This window comes from Chamaea fasciata, unplaced genomic scaffold (assembly GCF_029207755.1).
Source record: "Chamaea fasciata isolate MVZ Bird 193981 ecotype frontalis unplaced genomic scaffold, bChaFas1.0.hap1 SCAF_15, whole genome shotgun sequence".
NCBI classification, from domain to species: domain Eukaryota; kingdom Metazoa; phylum Chordata; class Aves; order Passeriformes; family Sylviidae; genus Chamaea; species Chamaea fasciata.
Window position 1 is genome coordinate 15,816,630 of NW_027094100.1, and position 18,914 is coordinate 15,835,543.

At 55.5% G+C, this 18,914-nt stretch overlaps 1 protein-coding gene across 1 annotated transcript; it reads left to right on the top strand.

The window, feature by feature from the left end:
- Positions 1-9,108: 9,108 nt before the first annotated feature.
- LOC136297578 (protocadherin-10-like) lies at positions 9,109-14,670 on the top strand. Its single transcript, XM_066197573.1, has 4 exons — positions 9,109-11,658; positions 12,785-12,843; positions 12,948-13,036; positions 13,247-14,670. Exons 1-4 carry the CDS (start codon positions 9,172-9,174, stop codon positions 13,492-13,494), a joined length of 2,883 nt encoding a protein of 960 aa, XP_066053670.1. The 5' UTR covers positions 9,109-9,171; the 3' UTR covers positions 13,495-14,670.
- Positions 14,671-18,914: the final 4,244 nt, after the last annotated feature.

Here is an 18,914-nt window from a genome sequence, read left to right on the forward strand (position 1 = left end):
TCTTTCCGCTTCAATTCAGATTATAATCCCCGTTGAAGATGCTATTGAAATGATATATAGCCAGTCAGATACAGCTGTCCTTGGAGGTTTGACCCTTTTAACTTGGCAATCCTTTGACTTTGGCTCTCTGAGCACACGGGCTGGGAGGGCGACTTTCATTCCAGCCACGTTCCTAGCGCTGTTCAGGCTGCAGCACGTGGCTCCGGCTGAATGGGAGAGCGGAGCCGCTCGCGCCTTTGTGCCCTCCGGGGTGCGAAAGGGATGCTGCCGTGGTTTCATACACATTAAAAGTTTAGGATGTTTCAGAGAAGATTTAGCAGCAGCCATTTTATTCCAGCCACCAGCTTTGCAGACACCCAGCCCCTCAATGCAGCCCTTCAGCTGGTGAATGCTGAGGAGGGGGCAGAGGCTGCCCTGCACCCCCCCGTCTTTTCCAGCTCGTGACCTTGGAGCCAGTGACTGCTCTCTTGGTTTTCCCACGGTGTATCCTGATCTTCTTGTCCATCCTGACACACCCAAGGTGCAAGGTGTGAAACGGACAGCCCCCCAGAAACCTTCCTGGGGTGATGGTGAGGTTTGCACAGCCTCCTGCCGCTGGGCCCTGCCTGTCCCTCCTGCCTCTCCTGGTCCCTGCGAGACAGGGAGGAAATCCCTCCACAGTGCAGTGCTTTCAGTAACGAGATTCCTCTTTGGTGTAAAGCCTGTCATCCTCAAGCCCATCCCGAGGCCACCTGCACCCTGGGGGCCGAAGCCCCAGCCCCAGCTCCCCGTGCTGGGGCTGCTGGCACCGGGGGAGCGCAGCTCTTTGTCTCGGCAGCTTGCTGGGAGCAGTGGTGTGTGCAGCAGCAGATACAAGCTCCTGCTGGATTCCCAGCAGCAGGAGCTGCCTCTAGCCAAGGATGAAAAGCTGGTTTCATGGGAGGAAATAATATTTAGAGAAGAGACAGATAACATTCCCTGTACCAGCCATGTTAACCCTTTGCTCCCACCACTACTTAAGTGAGGTGTTAACCCTTGGCTCTCAGCCCCCAGTGCTGGAAGAGTACTTCTCCATGACTCCTTGTTGATCATTCACCATCTACATGTTGAATTTGAGGTGCTGGATGTACCCATATGGGTCAGGACTTGGCATTTTACTTGGAGAGAAAGAAGACCCAGCTCTGCAGGTCCCCTTTTTCCCCTCACCAGTGACAAGGCTGGGGTGCTCTGTCCCAACTGGTACTCATTAGCTCTTCCACAAGTTAAAACTGGGATCTGCTGGAGTAAGGAGAGCTGTTTTACATGGTTTGCTCACCCAGGCTGGGATGTCCTGGGGTGTCCTCAATGTGAAAGTGCTTTGAGGTGCCTGGAGCCAGCCTGGTGCTTGTTCCCAGTGCCTGGGCAGAGGTGCAAGTTCCTTGTGACCTGTGGCTTGGAGGAACTGGAGGAAGGCTGGGGTCTGTGCACAGGTTCATCTGGCCTCCCTCGCCTCCATCCCACTAAATATTGATGGCAGTGTTTGCAGAAGTAGTTGGGCATCACAGCAAACACCAGAAAAAACCATAAATCTGTCTTGCCACCTCCACTTCCTCTCTCCCAGACCTCTTCCCTGGCCTCATCCTGTGATGAGGGGCTGAGGCCTCATGGAGGGGCTGAGCACAAATACCCAGCTGCTCTTTTTTCTTTCTTTCCTGGGCCCCTTGGAAGGCTTCTGTGCACTTCTTCAACGCTGCCCTCTCCTGCTCATCCACCTTCCCCTCACTCTCCACGCATCCTTGCTTGGGATGAGATGAGGACCAGCAGCAGCATTCCCACCATCCCAGTAAAATGACTGGGACCAGGGAGCTGAAGTGATTCTAGAGAAGGGGTCCCAGCCTGGCCCTGTGTGTTACCCTGTCTGGGCTAGCTGAATCGTTCCCTGTGACTATTAGCAGAAAGACCTGGTTTTTCAGTGATTTACACCAGTTTTTACATCCTGAAAGATTTAAGCGCTTGGCAGGAGCTCCAGTCCTCCCACTGCTCAGGCCACAAGCTACTGCTGCCCCAGTTAGGCAGGCATTCCTGCCATTTGCCAGCGTTAAAGCTAAACAACATCCACAGGCAATATCCCTGGAAATCCTCCCTGCTGCCTGGCTTTGACCTGGTACAGTGGTGCTGGGAGTCTGTGCCACCAACCCCTGCTCTGTCGGGGCTCCTGGGTCTGCCATCAGTCCCATCAGTGCTGTGGCACCATCCCACACAACTCTGGAGCCAGTATTCCTGCCCCCTTCCAGCTCTGAGGAGACCTTGTGTACTGAGAGCCACCTGGACCAGTCAGTGCTTGGCCCAAGCTGTATCCTGTCCTGCCTTCCTTGGGTGGGGGCAACAAAGTGTCCCCAGGGGAGAATCTGATCTGTTCAAAAGCCAAGGTCCAGCCTCTGATTAGAGCTGGGGTTGCTGCAAAAGAGAATAGGAATCACAGGATACTGGAATGGTTTGGGTCGGAAGGGACCTTGAAGATCAGCCAGTTCCAACCCCCTGCCACGGGCAGAGACACCTTCCACCAGCCCAGGTTGCTCCAAGCCCCATCCAACCTGGCCTTGAACACTTCCAGGGATGGAGCAGCCACAACTTCTCTGGGCATTGGTTGAAGAAGGGGTGGGAGGTAGAGATAGGGCGAGGTGAAGATTTATAGAGGGGAGGATCCCTGAGCTGGGAGATACTTGCTTCCCATGGAGCTTGGATGGCAAACTTGGATGGCAGCTTTTGCTAAAAGGGTCAAGCTGGGAGCCAGGGACGCCCACAGTGAAGTGGTGCTTGTCCTGGAGACCTTGGCAAGTTGGGCCATACTCCACACATTCAATTTTGGGGCTGAGCCAGCTCAGGCCACAGATGGGGCCAAGAGGGAGCAAACAGGACTCTTGAGTGTTGCAAACTGGGAGGAAGGGGACAAATCCAGTGCCTCCCCCATCCTGTCAGGTCTGTTGCTGCATCCAGGTTGGAGGCTTGCTGGATGGATGGTTTCTGCTGGGCTCAGTGTGGGGCTCCTGAGCACAAGGGAGGTTTTGCTTTGTCGTAAATGAAGTACAAAACCATCAGCAGCCAGAGAACAAACAGCTCCAGGCTGGAGAGGGAGCAGGGAGAGGGAGATGGGGAGGAGCAGGGGGAGCATGGGGACAGGGCATCCACAGGAGGTTTTTCAGGGACTTGTGATCTCAGAGCAAATTTCTGCTGTTGGCTGCACACCAGTGGCACCATTTCACCAACTCATGCGTGCCTCCCCATCGCCAGCTCCGCAGTGCTGAGCGCCTCGGGGGGGTCAGGGCCGCTCTGCGGAGGGCTGCGGGAATATGGTCCCTGCTCGGAGAGCGTGTGATCTGCCAGGCAGCCGGGGAGCCCCGGGGACACTGCCATGCCTTTGTTCCTCCTTCTCTTTCTTTTCCACCTTCAGATTTTTTTTTTCCCTCTGCTTCCAGCTGCGTATGCAGCACTCCCCCCGCTCTCCACCCACAGTTCCTGTCTTGATTTTCTTTCCCCTCTACAAATATGTGTTCCTTAGGCTCCTTCTCCTCCCTGCCCAGCTCCCCCCATCAGTGTTGCCTTCCCAAACTTTTTTTTTTCCTTCTCCCTGTTTTCCCACAGGCCCACTTCATTCCTTCCCCTTCCTGCTTCTCTCTCCTTCCCTCCAGCCTCTCGGGCTCCCGTTCGCTCACTCCGTCTCCCCTTCTCTGACAGTTTGGGGGAAATCTGTCTGTGTCAACACACAAATTCCATTATTTATTGGCTGAGTGGAGCAGGGTCCTACACTCGTCTGTAATTGTCTCCAGATCAAAGCAGCTGCTGATGGCAGCTTTGCCTTCTCGCAGCAGAACACCACCCCCAGCTTCCAGCTCCCCATCCTCCCGGGGGAGTCGGGTGCGTGTGCGTTGACACCCTCGATGACTGATCTCTCAGACAAGGAGGAAAGAAGTAGGGCTGGTGGGGGAGAAAAGGGAGGCTTGGAGGATCTGCAAAGCTCCCAGGAGAAGATGGGGATGGTGGGGCGTGTCTCAGGGAGACAAAGTCCCTGGCACGGGCCAGGGGAGAGTGGGAGGATAGAGGTGGTCCCTATCCTGGGAATGGAGACAGAGAAATGAAGTGAAAGAAGGGACAGGAAAGCAGGAAACATCCCCGTATCTGTCCAGGACTGGAAGAATTAGAATTTTAGAAATGGGGATAAAGGAGAATGTGCCTTTACATGCCTTTCCCTTCTGAAACCACCAACCTATCCCAGGGATATGGGACTTCAACGTGAACTGCAGGCACACAGGTTTTGTTTGGGTGTTGGTGATGCAAGATATCTGCGGGGAGAGGAAACATCCATTTTGATTTCTGGCTCTTGGCCTCCTCACTGGGGTCCCAGCTTCAACATGAATGGAAGAGCTACAGTGGTTTCTCTGCTAGAGGAGGTGAGATCAATTAGAACCACTCTTCCCACTCCCAGTCTTCCCACTTCGTCATGATGCACTGGGGGACTTGGGTATCTTTTGTTCCGCGTGGATCTGCAGACACCAAAAGACAGAGACACCATCAAAAGTCCTGACAGCTTGGTCCCCTCTCACTGCCCAATGCACGAAGCTGTCAGGCTCAAGCCATGGCTCTGCATTCCTTCTAACTGTCCAAAGCATTTCCTCCTGATAACATCTCCCTGGCTCTACCATCATTTCTCCTCTGGTTTCTTTCTTCACAGAGTTCAGTCAGTTTCACTTGTACTTCTCCCTGTAAAGTATTGTTCCAAGACTTGAATCAATTTTTTAACCTTTCAGAACTTCTGGCACAAATGTTGTGCATAATATTCCAACACCAGTCACACTGGTGCCTGACAGAGGAGAAGTGTCACCTCCTCTCTCAAAAAGCTTCTGCTCTTCCCCCAGGCAATCATCACACTGCTGTCCACCTTTCTTTCCTGCTCACTGTTCCTTCATCCTTACCAGCAGAAAGGAGACATTCCCTCAGGACATTTTAGGGAGACCCTCTAAGATGATACCCACAGTAAAATGAGTAGTACCAGCTCTCAGCATAGTGGGGACACACTTCTTTTGCTTTGCATCCCCAGTCTCTTGCTCCAAGTGGAACAAGACGCCAGCCATGAGAGCAGCTCCTTTGGTAGTTTGGCTTACAAGAAATTCTGCCCCCTCCGGAGCTGGAGGGGAGACCTGGCTTCCTGAGCTGCCATTGAAGTCTGTGTCCTACAGGGAGTCAGAGCTGCCTCCCTCAGAGGCTGAGCAGGACTGGGCCCCATGTCCTGAAAATGCCCAAAAGGAGGTGACAGCTACAGAGGGTTCACTTGGAGCTGAGCCTGTTTCAGTTTCCATCTGTCCCAGGCGAAGGGACTGGGGGTGTTGTCCCTGTGTGTGGCTGCCAAGAGAGTCAAGTGCCTTCTACCAGTAGTGAGCCTTGTGTTGACCACCTCACCTACAAACCTCCTGGAAGTTCATGAAACACATCATGCCTGGTGCGAAAGGTCTTCCTGCACCACTACAGAGGAAGAGGAGGGTGGTAAGAAACTCCCAGCACCTTGCTGAGCAAACTCCATGAACAAGGACTTCCAGGGGGAATAGAGTCCCAGCAGCCTTCATTGCTCCCTCCACCCCTGGGCATATGCCTGTAAAGGGAAGGCTGTGCTCTGGAAGCCTGGGCTCTCTGGGCAGCTCTTTCCCTTGCCTTGGTGATCTACTCATCTCTGTTCAGTGACTGAGACTTCCCTAGTTCACAAGGGTTTTTTTTCTGTTGGGACATCTGGAGGACCCTGGGGCATCCCTACTATCAGGGGATTTGGCAGCTCAGGAGCATCTCCAGGATGACAATCCCTGTCCCAGTCTGGTCCCTGTGACACCCCCGTGGTGAAAATTTTTTCCTTAATAAGAATTTCCTTTCTCCAGCTCATGCCCCTACTTTCTCATCCTGTGCACTTCCGAAAGGAGAAGGGCATGTGTCATATCTTGCATTGCAGCACACAAGGGCAGGCAGAGTGCCCACCAGCCCTGATAAACACACCAAAACGGCCACCATCCCCTTCAGGGCATGGGTTTTCCTCCCAAGGGAAGGCAGGGAACCAAAGCCTCGGAGCAGAAGGAGCACTGGTCGGGGCATCCTGCTGCAAGAAAGTATTGTGCCTTCACAGACCGAATCCCCAGCACTCAACCCTACAAAAGCAACCCCAGAGTGACTTCCCAGCTGCAGGGCCAGGGCTGCTCTCATTCCCATCAGGAGACCCCCCTCCTTTCCACTGCGTTTGCCCTCCTGGGCACCACAAACTATAACTGCTCCCGCTTGGAGCGAGAAGGGAGCAGCGCAGCCACATGCACGGCTGGGCAGACGGGCGCCCTGGGGAGCTGGGGGAAGGGCTGTGTGGTCTGGCAGGGACAGCGTTTCTTGCAGCCCCTTCTGCTGCCCCAGAACGCAGCAGGCAGGAAAATGGAGTGGCAGTGGTGGCTGAGCAGGGTTTAGTGCCCACAGGCAGCTGAGTGATGGTCCCCCCCAGTCCTTTGCTCTCTGCATGACTTTTCCAAGGCAGCTCAACCTGCGGCATCTCCTGCTACATCCCACCCTGATCTCTCTGGCTGGCCTTGCCAAGGCACATCAGAGCTGACCTGCGGCATCTGGCCACCCGCCCGCCTGTGCCAAGACATCTCAGAGAGACATACCCCCTCCTAGCTTCCAGCATTTTCCAAAAACAAGCTCCTAGCCGCGTTCTGATTCCCTACCCCAAGAGAACAGGGCTGGCAGCTGAACACTCTTCTGCACCACAAGAGGGGCCTTAAAATCTACAGGGTATGAAGTGGGGTGGTAGTGATGCGCTGTCCCCATTCCATCCCCCCATCCTGCTGCTCACCCTCCTCTGCTAGGTTCCCCCCAAAAAGGCTCCTCTTTGGATTCCTCACCCCTCTGCAGCCCCCCCCAGCCTGTGCCATTTCCTTCAGGAAAGGGATCCTTGGAACAAATCTGTTCTCCCTAACCCCTCCCACCCCCCCCACCCCGTTTGACCTTGGTCCCCTGAAATCATGGGGTCTGGGAGAGGAGCTAGAAGAAACTACAAGGTCTGAGGAGATGAGGAAAATGAACAGGATGGGACTATCCTGTGATCTCCCTTAGGGGAGGGAAGCAAGGGGGACATGACACAGTTCCCCCCCCAAGGAAGTAGCGATGGAGATGTGCGGGGGTGGGGGTGCATTACCAAGCAGAGCTGAAGACGGGTGGGAAGGACCGGGCAGAGAGTCGGGGGGGGGCTCGGATCCTGCCGGTGCACCTGGGGGAGCAGGAAGTGGTGGTGAATATTTTACTCTAAATCAAACAATAGGACCAGAGCCGCTCCAATGATTTTGCAGAATGCGTTTGGTCGGAGACGGGGGAGGGACTGGAGGGAATGAAATAAGACCCCCGAAAAAATCTGTGCCCCGTCTCACCCCCACCCTCAATCCCCTTCTGGCCTGAGCAGCACTCGAGGGGCTCCCGGAGGAGCCCTACCCGCTCCATCCCACCCCCGGGGTCTCAGCCCCGGGAGGGCTGGGCGGTGATGGAAAAGGGGGGGCGGGGGGGGCTCAAATCGGGGCTTGGGGAGGGATTAGAAAGAAACAGATCGGGGCGGGGGTGACAACGACGCCGCCAGGGGTGGTCTTGGCGTGGGAGATGGCGCGGGGGACAGGCTGGCAGTGACCGGCGCTGCCGATGCAGGCTGGGCTTCACTTACCGGGAGCCGTCCCGATTCCACCCGTGAGCGGCCCGAGCCCACGCGTGTCCCGGGCGCTCCGCTCCTTCCACCTGCCCGCCCCTGCCAGCCGTCCTCCCCGACCGCCGACCCCACGAGCGCGGCACGTCCCGCGTGGGTCTCGCTGCACTCCCAGGGACCAGATCCTTTTCCCAGCCCGACAAACCCCTCCAGCTCCGCCGCCTCCTGCCTCCTGCCTCCTCCGGTCTCCCGGTCGGCCCTGCATCCTGCTTCCCACTCGGGTCCCCGTGGGGAGCAAGGTGGGGGGAGCTGTTGGGGCCGGCCGTTCCCTTCCCTACGGGGACCGGTAAGCAGAGACAAAGGCGGGGAAATATCAATGCCCGGCTAAAGCCGCTCCGAGCCCCTTCGAGCCTTTAACTAGATCGTTAGGGGATTATCCGCACCCTGAGCAGCAGCGGGGCGGGGGCAGCGGCCGCCCCGTCCCGTTACCGAGCGCCTCCGGGGACGGCGACGGTGGGAGGCGACTCACGGAGCTGCCCGGGCGCGGCGGCGGCTGGAGACGGGTCTGCGGGGAGAACGGATCGGCCAGCGCAGGGACCGTGAGCGGTACCGGGGCGGGGAGGGGAAGGGGGGCGCAGGGGCCGCCGTCTGTCGCGCTTCGGGGGCCAGCGGGGGACCCGCGGCTCGCTCTGCTCCCGCCTCCCCCTCGCCTTCCGCGGGGGGCGGAAAGTTTGTGCCCGCGGTGGGGGGACCGCTGGGGGTGTGGGGAGGCAGAACCCGGGGTATCTGGGCAGGATCGTGCCCCGAGAGCCCGAGGGGGCTGACATTGGGGTGCCCGGTGGGGGAGCGGGATTTGGGACGCAGGGCTGTGGGCAAGCGGGGTGTCGGGGGTGGGAAGGAGGCAGGGAAAGAAGGGGGGGGGGTCTCTGTGCCTCCGCGCTGATGGGCTCAGCTTTATCCAGGGCTGTAATCCCCCTGCTCCTGTAATTAAAAACTCCGCATTACAAGGAAAACGGTGTGCAGGGAAATGTAATCAAGTCTGGAGGGGCTTAACCATCTGGTAAAGGTTAGGACCGGCACGGCGGGGGACGCGGCCGGGGGATTTGGCAGCAGCCGCGATCTGGGCTCTTCTTAATCTACCGCGGGGACGAACGCAGCATCTGCGGGGTAATACCGGTGCCCCGGGCAGCGATCGGTCTCGCTGGAGCTCCCACCGCCGTTAACGAGATCTCCCCGAAGGTGGCCCCCTCCCCAGGTGCGTCCGGCTCCGGTAAACAGATTCTGCTGTGGCCCCGGGACCCGGATTGCAGCCCCTTGCGGGGACCAGCAAAGAAAGGGTTAAGCGAGCGCCGGTGGCCGCGGTTCGGCCCCGCAGCCCTGGGCAAGGCCCTCCTCCGCCGCCCCCGGGAGCCCTAAACTCTTTGAAAGTGCAAGAGGCAAGCGAAGGCGAGGGAGAAGGCGGCGGCGCGGGTGCGACTCCTCGTCGCCGGGATTGCCGCGGGGCCATGGGGGCCGGGGCAGGCTCCGGGCGGGGGCAGCTCTTTCTCCGCTCCCTCCTCTTCCTCCTGTTGGCCGGGCCCCCGGCCCGCCACCCGGCGAGGGGGCAGTTGCGCTACGCCGTGCCGGAGGAGCTGGAGCACGGAGCCTTCGTGGCCAACCTGGGTGAGGACCTGGGACTGGATGTGTCCACCCTGTCAGCGCGGAGGTTCCGCATCGTGTCACGGGCCGGGGCCAGGCAGCACCTGGAGGTGAACCTGGAGAACGGGATCCTCTTTGTGAACGAGCGGATTGACAGGGAGGAGGTGTGCGAGGCCGGAGGCACCTGCCTGCTCCACCTGCAGCTCCTCGTCGAGAGCCCACTGGAGCTCTACCGCGTCGAGGTGGAGGTGCTGGACATCAACGACCACGCACCCACCTTCCCTTGGCAGGAATACGTGCTGGAGGTGGCCGAGTCTGCCGTGCTCGGCGCCCGCTTCCCCCTGGAGAGCGCCCAAGATCCTGACGTGGGTACCAACTCTGTGCACACCTACCGCCTCAGCCCCAACGGTTTCTTTTCACTGGAGGTGCAGACGCGCAGTGATGCCAGCAAGTTTGCGGAGCTGGTGCTGGAGCGTGCCCTGGACCGTGAGCAGCAGCGTGTGCACCGGGTGCTGCTCACGGCTCTCGACGGCGGCGTCCCCGAGCGCTCAGGCACGGCGCACATCCTCGTCACGGTGCTGGACGCCAACGACAACGTGCCTGCCTTTGACCAGCCCTCCTATGGTGTGAGCCTTCCTGAGGATGCTCCTGCTGGCACTCTGGTCATCCAGCTCAATGCCACTGACCTGGATGAGGGACCCAACGGGGAGATTGAGTACTCCTTCAGTGGGCACGCACCACCACGTGTCCGGGAGCTCTTCCACGTAGAGCCCCGGAGCGGGCAGGTGCTGCTGAAGGGCCGCCTGGACTACGAGCGGGCCAGCCTCCACGAGCTCTATGTGCAAGCCAAGGACCGCGGACCCTCAGCTGTGGCTGTGCACTGCAGGGTGCTTGTGCACCTCCTTGACGTCAATGACAACGCGCCGGAGGTGACCCTCACCTCCGTGTCCACACCTGTGCTGGAGGATGCCCCCCCAGGCACTGTGATCGCTGTCATCAGTGTCCTGGACCGGGACTCTGGGGACAACGGGCGTGTGAGCTGTGAGGTCGGCCCCAACGTGCCATTCGAGCTCCGCTCCTCCTTCCGGAACTACTACACGCTGGTCACCACGCAAGCGCTGGACAGGGAGGTTGTGCCTGAGTACAACGTAAGCATCACGGCACGAGACATGGGCTCGCCCGCCCTGCTGACCCGCAGCACCCTCACCATCCCGGTGTCCGATGTGAACGACAACGCTCCGCGCTTCCTCCAGCCCTCCTACAGCGTCTACGTGATGGAGAACAACGCACCGGGCGCCTCCATCTGCTCTGTCAGTGCGTTAGACCCCGACTGCCAACAAAATGCCTACCTGTCCTACTCCATTGCCGATGGGCACATCCACGGCATGCCTGTGGGCACCTACGTGTCTATTAACTCAGACAGCGGGCACATGTACGCCCTGCGCTCCCTCGACTATGAGCAGATCCGCAGCTTCCAGATCCAGGTGCAAGCTCAGGACGCGGGGTTTCCCCCTCTCAGTGCCAACGTCACCGTCCACATCTTTGTGCTGGACCAGAACGACAACGCTCCGGTCATCGTTTCCCCCATGCCGCGCAATGGCTCCGTGGCCACGGAGCTGGTGCCGCGGTCAGCCAGGCCTGGCTACCTGGTGGGCACGGTGTCGGCGGTGGATGCGGATGCGGGGCTGAACTCTCGCCTCTCCTACCAGCTCCTCCAGGCTACTGACTTCACCCTCTTCAGCGTGGCGCCCGACACGGGTGAGCTGCGCACCCTCCGCTCCTTTCTGGAGCAAGACGCCAGCCGGCAGCAGCTGGTGGTGCAGGTGAGGGATGGTGGGCAGCCAGCCCTCTCTGCCACCGTGTCCCTCGTGCTTTCGGTGGTGGAGACCATGCCCCAGACTCTCTCCGACTTCAGCGAGTTCAGCCTCCCTCCAGAGGTCTCCTCATCTTCCCCACTCACCCTCTATCTCCTTGTCTCCCTGGGCTCCATCTCCTTCACCTTCCTTCTGGCCATCCTCATTCTCACAGCCATTCGCTGCCGCGGAGAGCGACGCTCCCGCCAGGGGGACAGCTGCTCGCCGCCTCGCTGCCACTGCTGTCCCGGGTCCAGACCCTCCTCTGATGGCCTGAAGACTTCCAACCTGACGGCACAGCCCCCTGCAGGGACCACGGCTGCCACCTGCCTTGATGTGCCTGCGGGCGGCCCCCCAGGCTACTGCTACAAGGTCTGCCTCGGTCCTGAGTCTGCTCAGAGTGACTTCATGTTCCTCAAACCCTGCAGCCCCCCCCGGAACAACGAGAAGGATCCCGGGAAGCGGTCTCGGCCAGAGCAGCATCTCCAGGTCTCCAAAGAGGTAACGTAATGCCCAGCAGCGCTTACCAGCACTCCGCAGGTCCCCCCAGCCCCCTCCCTCAGCCTCTGCCACCAGGGAAACCAGGCACGGCTGCTCCCAGAGAATAACCAGAGCCTTTGATCAGTGCGGGAATTAGGAGCCGTCAGGCAGCGGGATCTCCACCGAGCTTCCCGACGGGTCTAATTACCGGGGGAGCGCCAGGCTCGGCTGAGGCGAGAGGAAATCCCTTCTCACCGTCTTTTGTACCCATTAGAGGCAACAGAGATGCTCCAGTGCCCTGGGGGCGGTGGGGTAGTGGGGGTGGCTTCCCCTTCGCGTGGGTAAGCAATTCACACTGGGACAGTTCTGAGCATCACTGCTGCTCTGCCTCCCCTGTGCTGGCAGGGTCTGCAGTGTCCCGGGCCTGGCTGCTGCTCTGCACCAGGCTGTGCCAGCAGGCAGGGAATGGGGTCTTCGGGGCAAGATTTCGATGTCAACATTTGTTAGGTATTGAAATGAGGAATGTCTAATTTTCCTGATGAAAGACTCTCCAAAACACGATTACAAGGATGGAGAGTGATGAGGCGTCTAATCCACTTACGTCTGACTTTTAATAAACCAGCCCTTCTTAGGAGAACCCAAGACTCTCTGCCAAGAGAGTCTCTCCACGTGTCTCCTTGCACCCCTGGACTCTGTCCCCTAATACTTAGTTAGATTTTCCTGCAGTTTTTGCAACCCTCCTGGGACATGAAGCATGCAGTCAATTTCTGCATCTCTCGCCATTTGGTACATCAGACCTGGACTAAGTAAGCATTGCACATGCAAAAAAGGCTTTTGAAAATTAACAGGAATAGGAAAACCACCTGTCTCTCCCCAGAATGACAGGCTAAAAACTCCCAGAGGCAGAGGACAAGCCCTAAACCACCCCAATATCTCAGGAGAGTGAGGGAGGTCCAGAAGGGAGCAGGCTTGGTCCAGAATGTGCTGCTTGCCTGTCCACAAAGGGCACTGGGAAAGTGGAGATGTGGTCCTGCATCCCTGCCTGCTGAAGCCTTGTGCTAGCAGGGCTGGGTTTTTGGCAAAGGGTCCCAGGGCCGATTGACAGAGGGTCACAATAACCAACCTTGTTCTTCCCGGTGTTTTCCAGGCCAAGCAGCCCAACACAGACTGGCTGCCTCCAGGCACACAGCGACCTGCCCTGAAAAGGTACAGAGCCCAGCACTGAGGGAACAGAGGAAGCAGGTGGAAGGGGGATACGGGAATGGGGAGGTTATGTCCGACACAGCTTTGAACCAGTCTCTTCTCTTTAGCTCCCAGAGCCTGGAAGATGTGGGGGAAATCCGTAGAGCCCTCCAGAAGGAGCACGAGAGGCTGTGCACACTGGTGACCCCTGTCTCTGGTTAGTATTGGGATACTGGGGCTGGGAAGACCAGACCCTCTGGTGGCTTTTGGAGGTGCAGTGGGGACATCACATCCCTGTTCCCAGCAATGGTGAAGGTTTGTGGGTGGAAGGGGTGTCCAGACACCAGGATGGAGGTTGGTGACACAGGAATCACATCCTGGGATGTGGATGTGACCTGAGCCAATCTGACACTCATCTTTTCTCCAGAGTTTCAGAAGGCTTCAGCAGGCCCCAACAGCATCTGGACGCCCCAGTACAGCCCCTTGTACCCAGCCCTGGATTATCAGCACAACGTTTACATCCCTGGCACCCCCACTCTGCTTTCCAGCAAGGATGGGCCTCTCTTCCCAGGCCGGGAGAACAAAAACAGCTTCTCCACCTTTGGCAAGAGGAAGAAGATGACAACTTACTGTGACATGCATGACAGTGTGGTTATCAACAACGACCTGAAATAGCCTGGATGGCTCTACGCTTGGAATCTTCTGCATTATTTCAGCTGCCAGGTCCACCCACAGCACACGCCTCCATGTATGGACCACTCCAGACTTTATGGAGCTGCTGGGAGAGTGGCTCAACAGAGCATGTGGGAAGGATTTGAGGAGCAAGAGACGGAAAATTACAGGGATTGGGGGGTGGTGGCGGGGGGAATTTCTCCCATCTCATCTTGCAGAGTTGTATTGGCAGCAGGTGCTGTTTGAGGTCCATATGACCACATTTAAGCAAATCTGCCTTGAGTTTATCCATTCCCATGTCCCCTTAGGGACCATTCATCTCTGTAAACATTGTCACTTCTTTGTCTTGTCTGGCTGTGTGAATGTACTGAGCTGCATGCCTGTATCTCTGTCCCAGTAGGTGTGGAAAGTGTGTGCAGACCGAGCCTGGTTCAGCCAAGCCTGACCTTACACACGGGGACAGTGGCCATTGCTCTGTCCCTGAGATCCAGCAGGATGTGTTGCATGTCTACAGCAGCAATTGGTGCCTGTTGTCTCTGGGAAGTGAGTGCAAAGCCCCGCCTTCACGAGTGCTTCTCTTCAGACCCTGACCCAACACTTGCAGGGCTGGACATAGCCCGGGTCCAGGGCAGAGACAGCCTTTGTGCCAGGAACAACACGTGCACACACGGACTGGATGGCCAGAAGATCTGCTGGCTTAAGCACCTGAGAGATGCACAAGGTGAGGCCCTGCTGGGTAGCTCTCTAGCCCAAGGCAATATCATCTGAAAGAAAAACAGTTTTCAACCATTGGAGTGACCCCAGCACAGGCGACAGTCTCTTCCCTCCTGCCCTTGCCCTCACTCAGAGATCTGTTTTCCCCAAGTCCTGAATGCCTGGAGGAACCCCTGCACTGGTGCACTGGGGGCCCCACCTGCACAGGACAAACATCTCCAAGTGTGCCCTGTTTCTCTTTGAGAACTTTTAGCTGGCAGTCAGGAGCCCTCAAGGGCAGGACTCCAGCCCCAGAACAGTCTCTCCCCTGCCTTGTGCACCCTGCACCTGTCCACCAGTCTGTCTGTCACTATTGCCAATTGCTCCAGTCATGGGACAGTACATTTTGAATCCATCTGTGCAGAACATGACAGCTCTTTCTAAACTGAGTTTGTTTCACTATGTCTGATTTGTACCAATAAATTGTATTTTAATAGCTCACCCTGGCTCCTGGCTGTCCCTGAGCTGCACACAACAGCAGGGATTGCTGCACAGCTCTGGGAGCAGTACTCCCAGCTCCAGGAAATACATCTGTCCTTCTGAGTTCTGGAGCAGAGAGCTCTTTTTATGCCAAGAGCTCGTTTTATTCACTTCACCTGGATTCTGGGGGATCAAGGTCCCCTTCCCTCCTTCCCTGGACCCAGGGGCACTTTGGGGTCATGGCCAGAAGAAGTTGGAGATGTCCCACAGCTCCTTGCTCCATGCTCCAGCTCGGGCAGGGGGGAATTTGCATCATGGTGAGGGCATCCATGATCTGCTGGGGTGAGGGGCTGGATGTGGCACCAATGGCAGAAGAACTCATGGTTGTTACAGTGCTTTCTCTGGTTAATTTACCCTTTCCTGTGGATAGGCACCCAGCAGGTTGCCTCAGGAGCCCAGAGATAACCTGGATCTGTGCCAGGTGTCGGGGCCAGCTCCCTGGGGATAGGCAAACCTGTATCTGTTGGTGGGAAGCACTTGGCCTTCAGATGAAGTCCTGAGGTGGCTGGGCCGTGCTTGTCCTTCTTGTACCCTGAACTTGCTCGGTGGCTGGCGTGGGGAGGCTGCAATGCGGCTTTTGGGATTAACCCAGAAAAGTCCTTGTCTGCAAGTGGGCAATGTGCTCTTCAGTGGAAGCAGGGGGCAGGGAGCACTCAAAGGGACCCCGTGGGAGTCAGGGGCCTGGGAGGACAATGCTTTGGACATGAAAAGGACCTGGCTGCTTCTGGTGACTTCAGTCCCAGCTCACATCTGCCTGACTGCGGGTAGATGAAATATTCCCTGTCCCAATTAGGCAGTAGGATGAAGGATTTTATGCTGCCAAGTGCATTCTTCAAGGGTCTCCAGAGAGTGTTAAGGGTAAAAAGAACCCCAAACAGCTACTGCCTGAGACCTCTGCACAGTATTAGCCTGTTCCACTGCTTCAAAAGAACAAGGGAATTATGTAAAGTGATACAATAAGATTAATAACAGCCTCAAGAAGTAATAAAAGCATCAAATGGACCTGGCTCCCTGCAGGGCAGTATCTCCCCCTCCCAGATTAGCTCTGGCAGCATCTCCCCTGCATTTTTAGGTTGTGCTGGTCAGGCACTGGGAGAGGACTGCAGCCCCTCTGCAGAAGGGCCGAGCTGCTCACTGTGCTCCAGCTCACACAGTAAAAGCACCCAGCACATCCTGTCCCTCACGGCATCCAGGAGCTAAATGAACACATAGAAGCGGGGTTTTGTATCAGATTCCCAGGTGTAGCTTCCCAGAGGGAAATTGATCTCAAAAGTGACCCCCAAAAACCACAGGCATTTGAAAGTGACATTTTACATCTCTGTCTAAGGAAAACCATGGGGTCGAGCAACAGAGGGGACAGGTTTGCCGCCTCCCCTGTCACTCTGCAGTGTATTTTCTTGACATTTTTTAATCCCTACTCCCAAGGCTCACTGATGCCCACTGAATTGCCTCCATGTCCTTTCCATTAGCCCTGACCATCAGCCCACAGGATGAGATGGATACACACACACACACACATCTGTACTTCTTGCTGACCCCCAGGTTTGTATATTCAGTTCAGGCATCTTCCAAAGGGGATTTGAGCAGCACAGCACCTGGCCCAGGCCCCAACACCCCACGTTCCCCCAGTATCTGCTTCTGCTTAGCTGAAGGAAAACCTGCACTGACAAGAGCTCAGTTTCAATCTTTCATTTCAATCACCATATTGATAAAAAGGACAATAAAAAGGGACTTGCTTTAGGGAAGAGAGGACTTGCATAAATCTAATTCAACCACACTACTATCCCTCTTCAAAGGGCATGTCTGGTCAGAATCGTCCATCTAATAGATGAGATCTCCTTTGAAGATCTCCCACAGGGACAGGGTCTCATTAAAAATGCAAGGTCTTTGCCCTACAACTAGTTATTTTTACAACTCTCCCTGTGCTAACACTCCTGCACAGCCGATGAGCATTAGCTGGTTTCTGTAGCCCGGTAATGCACTGGGCATGAGAGCTCCTTTGGAGATCTGCTCAGCAGAACACTCTCTGGACACCCCTCTCACATGTTCCAGCTCTCTCAGAGATCCAGAGGCAAATTTGGCTTTCAGGGACCTGCCAGCCAGCTTGAGATTTGCTTCTAGGACAGTGGGAAAGCTGCCATGTGGTGCAGTTGGCTGCAAAATGCTTCAGGCCATGCGAGGCAGGCACACAGCACTTCTGGGCACCAGCACAAACAGGGGTTTGTGCTCTTGCTGTCGCTGAAGAGACTGCTCAGATGGAAACATCACTTGTATCTCTGTAATGACTTGAAAATGTATCCCAGAGAGACAAAACGAATCCAGAGGTAGAGAGAAAAGAGGCCAGAGGGAAAGACCCAGAGGGGCTGATGCTCAGTTCTACTCCCATCTGCCAAGCACGGAACCAAGAAGCAGCCAGCAAATTCCCCAGGAAGCCTCAGCATGGACACAGCACTCTGCATGCAGCTGGGTCAGGCTGGGTAGAGCCACAGGTCCAGGTGGGTCACAGCTCCCAGGGGGCGTGGTATTGGCAGGACAGAGCTCAAATCCATGAGGACCAGTGGGATGGACCTTGGATCCAGCCCAGTCTGTGGCACTCAGTGGTTAATTAGATCCTCCAAATACGCTAGGAATTTCCTCTCCTCTCCTCTCCTCTCCTCTCCTCTCCTCTCCTCTCCTCTCCTCTCCTCTCCTCTCCTCTCCTCTCCTCTCCTCTCCTCTCCTCTCCTCTCCTCTCCTCTCCTCTCCTCTCCTCTCCTCTCCTCTCCTCTCCTCTCCTCTCCTCTCCTCTCCTCTCCTCTCCTCTCCTCTCCTCTCCTCATGCTGGAACACAATTTATTCAAGATTGGGTCAAGATCCATCCAGATTTCTTATCAAATTGCCTCTTAAATATCTCCCTGAACCCAAGAACAGAGCAGCCTGTTCCTGGCTGGATCCCTTCCTCCTGTTTCCTTTTTGATCTTGGTAGATGTTTTGTAGAAATAAATATCCTTTAGCTTCTGTCATAATAACTTAGCCTCTGCCACACTGAAAAACGTCTGCATGATTGTCACGTGCTGATTTTCTCTGCTCCTTTGCACCTTTTCCTTTTTCACTGCTCTGAAAACATCAGTTGCCAACTCCTCCACAGAGATCAGATGGAAGAACAGGCCAGGGCTGAGGGAAGCTTTTGCTTCCCAGTTAGCCTGTAATGTGTTTTCAGTTTAAGTGGTGGAAATGTCAGTGGCTCTGTTTTGCAGCATTCACTCAAGTGGAATTAATGCTTCTTGTTAGTGATAATATGACTTAATCAGCTTAATTACTTTGAGACATAAGTAGACACCTTTGTGTATTGAATAACTTATGACACACTGGACCAAAAAGCACGAATGAAGGCTTTGAAAATAAATTAAATATGACCCCTAGTGCAGCCTGCACTTTGACTAATGATTCGTCTCCCATGAAATTCAATGACTTACAAATCTTACATTTGAATAAATGATACATTTTTGCATGTTTTAAACAATAGCAGTGATTTTTATTTCAGCACTCGGAATTCAGAGTGCTTCTCCAGCGCCAGGAAGCAAGGCAAACAAGTTCATGCTAAACGGATTGAAAAATAAAACATTTGTGCAGTCAACTATCAGAAATACATTCAGAGGATCTGCAGGCATTTCTGATGAGATATTTATTTTAATTCATTGCTAGGAATATCTGAAACAACAGGTGAAAAAAAAGGCATCAGAAGAAATTAAGAGAGAGTGAAGATTCCCAGAAGGTTTACTAAGGTCTCACATCCAATCCGTCCATTTCAATGATGTCTACAAGGGAAAATATCATTAAACAGCTCCAGAAGAGTCTTATCATACATTTTGCCTGCATAGAAAATAAATCATACAAAGGAAATAGAAGCAGGAAAAGCAACCATCAATCAAGAAAATTATTATGAGCATTTGTAGGATTTCTGATAGGCCAGGATGCAGAGACTCTGCGATAGCAAGCTGTATGGGAAATAGAAAAATTGGGGTTAAACTGTTACATGAACCCAGAGAAAAGATGAGCTGTCTGAATTTGTTCTGTTTTATTGCAGTGAGTCACCCAATTTCTGTATCCAAATCTTCCTCTAAAAAGCACTGGAGTTCAGCATGGTGCAGACAATAATGCAGATCCCTACACAGAGACTATTTCAGCCAAGTATATCTGAAATTCAGAGG